This window comes from Aphelocoma coerulescens, chromosome 1A (assembly GCF_041296385.1).
Source record: "Aphelocoma coerulescens isolate FSJ_1873_10779 chromosome 1A, UR_Acoe_1.0, whole genome shotgun sequence".
Taxonomy (NCBI): domain Eukaryota; kingdom Metazoa; phylum Chordata; class Aves; order Passeriformes; family Corvidae; genus Aphelocoma; species Aphelocoma coerulescens.
In genome coordinates, this window is record NC_091014.1 from 16,575,608 (window position 1) to 16,581,835 (window position 6,228).

Below are 6,228 nucleotides of genomic sequence, written 5' to 3' on the forward strand. Positions count from 1 at the left end.
ACCACCCACACTCCTCCCTCCTTCACCTCGGTTGGTTCCTGACTGGCTGTGGGGGCACAGCCCACAGGTACCCCACGGGTACCACAGCACGCAGGCAAGGGCAGAGCCACGCACGCCCCGAGCCTGCCCCAGCTGCTCACCACCCCACAGAGCTTCTGACAATGCTGACATGAAACTTCTGACAGCTTTATGAAGCCTATTAGCTCCATTTGCTTGGTCTTCATGATTCTTAAATTTTGTTTATAAGAAGAAGGCCAAAATTACTGTGCTTATTTGAATAATCCCCAAGTCAAAGGAAAGAGTGCTGGGTTTAGCCACGTATCAGTGTCTCAAAGTAACTCAGTGGAGTAGCAAGGCTCCTCATTAGCACTGCACACCCTCACATGCCTCTGCAGCACAACACATCTCTAGATAGAAGGAAGATTTTTATAGCACCACTGTTATTTCCGACTCATATAGAGATCAAATTCCCCAAGTTCATCAAGAGTTCTAGTCCTTCCCTGACCTAAGAGCAGCTGTGAGTAGCTGAGGACTTTGTGTATGTCTGGGTTGAGAGGTTAATGGCTACTCCATAGACAGATTTTTTTTTCAGCTAACTGGCAGATCATTTTAGCAGATGATTTGCAGGTGTTTTGCAACACGTAGAGATAACCCTGTGGAGTACTTCTGTCTGAGCTTCTTCTCTGTCTCTTTTCTTTTCTGAATTGCATCAGATAAATCAGAAAAACCAAGCAGGTGAGACTATCATGGACTAATCACCCAATGACAAACTGCCCTTCCAATTTCCACACAGAGGAACTTCTCCAAATAAATGTCAAATGTAGTTCAGTGTTTGTTAAAATTATCTTAAAATCCTAGCCATAAAAAACTTTAACCTTTCAAGTATCTCAAGACATGCAGCAGACAGTCCATTTTGATGAACATCACAGCACAGTTTCAAAGTTCACACTTTCACAAAACATGAAAATGATGCTGGAATAATAAATCTCCCGCATAAGAAAACAGGTCTTCACTCCTACCTGGACTTCACCCACTTAAACTGTGTAAATCGTTATACTGAGAAAGGAATCGTTCATGTCAGCTATTTTTCTGAAACACATTCTTCACCTAGTCTAACAACTTTTCCAAGCTTTGTGCTTCAAGATGAGTTCTTATCTTCTGCTACCAGATAAAGAGCTACTGGTTCAAACAGACAGTGACCATGCAATCAACTGCACCTTAATCCAAATGTTTTTCTTTAAGGCCACAAGCCTACTGTCTGTTTTTCCTGCAAGTCCTCACAGGACATGGAAACAGCATTTACCTTACCATATAAGCTGCCCCCCAGCATTTTGGAAGAACCAGGAGTGGCTTTTCAGGAGACACACTGAAGCAAAATCAGTCAGCTCAGTTAATATCACTTTCATTTTTCTGAAGCAAAAAGAAACTCAAGCCTGCAAACAGAAGGGAGAGTGTGGCTCGTTCTTCCGACGCCTTGCTGCACACTGTGGACACTTCTACAGCAAAACAATCACTGCTGGGATTATGCCACAGTTTGATTATTATTTTTCTAATAATCTCTCCAAGTGTGATTTTACATACCTACTACTTTGAACTTTTTTCTTTTTTACAAAGATAACACAAATCTTAGTTTTATCTTGCAGAGAGAGGCAGCAAGGAAAGCATCTGGCTAAACCTTTGAAAGTCAACAGAATTATGGGATCAGGTCCACAGTAAACTTTATAGAGTGGCACCTGCAGAGGAAATTACTCAGTGCATGATTGATGCCACAATTAGAGGCATAAAAAGTAATTCCATGATAAACAAGCAACTGAGCAGAAAAAGAATAATATCCTAAGAGCGTGTATGTGCTCAAATAAAAGTACATATTGGACAATACTGAACAGTCTTCACACACACACACACACACACACACACACACACAAGTTCTCAATGAAGTTAATGGCACAGTATCTCTCCCTCTCCCTTTCTCTCCCTCCCGGCAACAGCCCTGATTTGGGGGCTGCATTTGGCCAGTATCTGCCCCTAGTGCCACTAAAGCAGGTCCAGTGCCACTGGCCACGTTACACAGCTATCACACGGCCATAACTCATTGCTTTCAGAGCTGCCATTTCCCACAGAAGTGCAGGCCAGCAATGCAAACCAGCACAGCTCCACCAGCAGCACTTCCACCTCGGCTACACCAGCTCTGGCCTGAGGTCTAAGGAACTGCCAGCCAAAGCTCTAGGTACACAGAAGGGAGTAAACATGTTTTGTTGCTGAAAAAGCGAGACACCATATCTCAACTTTGTTTTTTAGAGAAAAAAAGAAGGAGGGGAGACAGAAAAAAAGAGGGAGGAAGCATTACAGATACACATGCATTCCCTACATCTTTGCAAGTTACATCATTTACTACCTTTAGGGAACCACATCAGAAAAGCTCCTGCCATGGTACCACCTCAGCTGAGGGAGTAAGCACCCTTCCATGCACACTCATGTTTATTTATCCTTGTGATCCCCGTTTACTAAATAACTTCAAAGCACCACTTCAATCTACAGCACATAGGCTTGATACATTTTTGTGGTTCCTCTCCAAAAATTTCACAGATAAATTGCTGCTTCAGGAAACCAAAAGCTACACTCTAAAGTGCAAGTGTGTTATTTCTGCCCATGCTCCTGTACTGGTCTGACAAGCAGAATCACACATTCAAACGCTTACTTACCTGAGACTGACACTTTCATAAGGGCTTCCAGGGGTCTGTTGTTGTCCAGATCACGACTGAGTTTGAGTTCTCCAGTGGCAGAGTCCAAAAGGAGCAAGTTTAATTCATTGCCTTGGACAAAAGTGTAGGCCAGGCTGTCAGACACATCGGGATCATGAGCTGGGATCTTGCCAATCACTCCAGAGGGAAAGCTGTTGGACTTGTTGGTCACATAGTTATTGAAGAGGATCTGGAAGTCCTGCAGCACGGGTGGGTTATCATTCTGGTCCAGGAGGCGGATGTGCACAGTTGCTCGGCTCACAAGAGGGGCTGAAGTGGCCTGCACCACAATGACATACTCCGTCCGGCTCTCATAATCCAGGTCCATTAGGGCTGTGAGGTCTCCATTGAGCAAGTCTAGTTGGAAGACCTCGGGGATGTTCCCCTCTACAATCTGGTACATGATCTGTGCATTGGTCCCCTCGTCAGGATCAGCTGCACTGATCCGTGCCACAATAGAGCCCACAGGGCTGTTCTCCTCCACAAAGATATCAAATTCATCCTTCTCAAAGACAGGGGGGTTGTCGTTAATGTCCAGCACAGTCACCTGGATGTCCACAGAGGCTTTCAGTGGTGGGCTGCCCCTGTCCACAGCAAAGGCCCGCAGGCTGTAGACAGCCACGTTCTCGCGGTCCAGCTTGCGCAGTGTGCGTATCACCCCAGAAGTGGGTTCGATGTAGAAGTCTCCATCCCCATCGTCACCACCTTGGAATGTGTAGAGGAGACGGCCATTGAGGCCTGAGTCACGATCAGTGGCAGACAGCTGCAGGACACTGGTGGAGAGTGGCACATCCTCAAAAACCGAGCCCTGGTAGCGGTCGCGCAGGAAGCGGGGTGCATTGTCATTGGCATCCAGGATGAGGATCTCAACGTATGTGGTGTCCGATTTCTGGGGGATACCATTGTCATGGGCTGTAATGGCCAACGTGTAGGAGGCCTGGTCCTCATAGTCCAGCTCCATCAGGGTGGTGATGGTGCCTGTGTCAGGGTCAATGCGGAACTGGGGGATATTATCATCCAAAATATAAGTGATTCTTGCATTCTCCCCCGTGTCTTCATCAGTGGCACTGATGGTGACAATAGAGGTGCCAATAGGCTTGTCCTCGCTGACACTCACTGTGTAGTGGGAGCTCTGGAAGACTGGGCGGTGTGTATTGGCATCTGTGACATTGATGAAGACCTGGACGGTGTCAAAGCGAGTGCCATCAGAGGCAGTGACTGTGAGCACATACTGCCTTTCTTGCTTGTAATCCAGGGGCAAGGCCAGTGTGATCAGCCCTCCTCCACTCTGGCTGGTGATGGCAAAACGGTTCCTGGTGTTGCCACTGGTAATCTGGTAAGTCACAACACTGTTAACGTCCCTGTCCACTGCTGTCAGGGTCAGGACACTGCTGCCCACAGCTGCATCCTCATTCAGTCTGAGGTGATACACCTTCTCTGTGAAGGTGGGGTTGTTGTCGTTCACGTCCAGGACAGTGATGGACACGCTGGCTGAGGAGGTCATGACTGGCACACCGTGGTCCCTGGCCTCCACCCCAAAGTGATAGTTTTCCACAGTCTCTCGGTCCAGCTCTGCAGCCACAGTGATCCACCCTGTGCTGTTGTTGATTTGAAAAGGGAACCCAGAGTCACCTGCTGCAGGGGCACCTCCAGTGGATGGTGCCATCTCTATGAGTTTGTACTCCAGGCGGGCATTCTCTCCAGAGTCAGCATCCACAGCCTGGATGTGCAGCACTGAGTAGCCCAGAGGAACATTCTCCAGCACTGTGGCCTGGAAGGGAGTGCTCACAAAGATGGGGGCATTGTCATTCACGTCCACAACCTGCACTGACACCATACCGCTGGAGTTGATCAAAGGAGGTCTGCCCCCATCCTGGGCTTTGATCCGGAGCGTGTACTCCCGAATAGTCTCGTAATCCAGAGGGTTGATCAGGTCAATGGCACCAGAGAAAGAGTGAATGTAGAACTGGCCTTTCAGGTTGCCACTCACAATGCTGTAGTGCACCTGGGCATTGCTGCCCCGGTCCCGATCTGTGGCCTGTACCTGCAGTATCTGGCTGTTCACTGGGGCATCCTCTGGCACCTGGACCAGGTAGCGCTTCTCACTGAACTGAGGGTAGTTGTCATTCTCATCCTCTACAGTGATGTGCACCATAGCTGTGGCACTGCGTGGTCCCGGATCCTTGCCCTGGTCATTGGCTTCCACCACCAGGTGGTATTCAGAGACCTCCTCGCGGTCCACTGAGGCTTGGGTCCTCACAACCCCGGAACGCGGGTCAATCTCAAAGACTCCGTCACCAGCTCCTGGCTCCAGCAGGCGGTAAAGCATGTTGGCATTGGCTGGGGCATCACCATCGGTGGCACGGATGGTCAGCACCTCGTAACCCACCTCCAGGTTCTCCCGGATGCTCTCCCGGTACTCGGGCTGCTCAAACACTGGCTCATGGTCGTTGGTGTCACTCACAGTCACTGTCAGATAGGTGGTGGCTGAGCGGCGGCGTGGGGAGCCATGGTCGGAGGCGGTAACCTTCAGCACGTGGGTGTCCTTCGTCTCCCGGTCAAGGCTGCGGGCAGTGACCACGCTGCCCGTCTCGGCGTCGATGGTGAAGTAGTCGTTGGAGCGCTCGTCAAAGAGCGCCTCCATGGAGTACGCTAGCCGGCCGGCTTCACCCTCGTCGGGGTCCTGGGCCCGGAGCACGATGACCGCGGTGCCGGCCGGTTCGTTCTCGGGGATGGAGACCTGGTAGCTAGGCAGCTGGAACTGCGGGGGGCTGTTGAGGCTCCGTGCCCGCCGCGCTCCCCGCCGCCCGCCGCCCTCCTTGCCCGGCAGCGGGGCGCAGCCGGCGGCGGCTCCGCGGGGCTCGGCGGCCGCCCGGTGCCGGGCGCGCCGGGGGCAGGGGCCGCCGCCACGGGGCCCGCGGGGCTCGGCGGGCGGAGCGCGGCGCGGTGCGGTCTCCGCAGCCCTCAGGCGCCCGGCGGGCGGCAGCGCCGGCGGCTCGGCAGCGGCGGGGCGCCCCGCGGCCCCCGCGGGCAGGTGGAGGAGAGGGGCGGCGCGGTGCGGCCGCGGGTCCCTGCCGCCGGCCGACGCCAGGGCACAGAGCAGCGCGGCCCAGGACACGCAGGCGGCGGCGGACAGCAGCCGCGGCATCTCCGGAGCTCAGCGGGCAGCGGGGCCGGGCAGCGGGCTGCTGCACAATCCATCCACCCGCCGGGCTGCCCGCCCGCCCGCATCCATCAGCCGCCGGCCCGCCCTCCCCACCGCCCTCGCCTCCTGGGCACCGCCGGCCCCGGGCCCCGCGCCCCGTCCCGGTCCGCGGGCAGCGGGCTGGAGAGCTCCAACTTTTCCACCTTAAACTTTGAAGTGAGTTCAAAATGGCTCCTCTCCTCCTCCTCCCGCCGCCGCTCCCCAGAGGGCGATTAGCATAAACCTGCTGCTCCTCTCCTTCGCCAAAAAGAAGAAAAGAAAATCAAATACCGAGGTCGCCCC

At 52.9% G+C, this 6,228-nt stretch overlaps 1 protein-coding gene across 6 annotated transcripts in view; it reads right to left on the reverse strand.

Moving 5' to 3' along the window:
* Window positions 1-5,889, reverse strand: part of CELSR1 (cadherin EGF LAG seven-pass G-type receptor 1) — a 167,427-nt gene extending 161,538 nt beyond the window's left edge. For 4 of the 6 annotated variants that reach the window (XM_068995367.1, XM_068995358.1, XM_068995352.1 and 1 more), the window contains exon 1: window positions 2,703-5,478. In XM_068995367.1, coding sequence (XP_068851468.1) covers window positions 2,703-5,385 — 2,683 coding nt within the window. In that variant the 5' untranslated portion in view covers window positions 5,386-5,478. Of the gene's footprint in view, window positions 1-2,702 lie in introns of all 6 variants that reach the window. The other 2 variants (XM_068995343.1, XM_068995382.1) reach the window with 2 other exon arrangements.
* Between the last annotated feature and the right edge of the window lie 339 nt (window positions 5,890-6,228).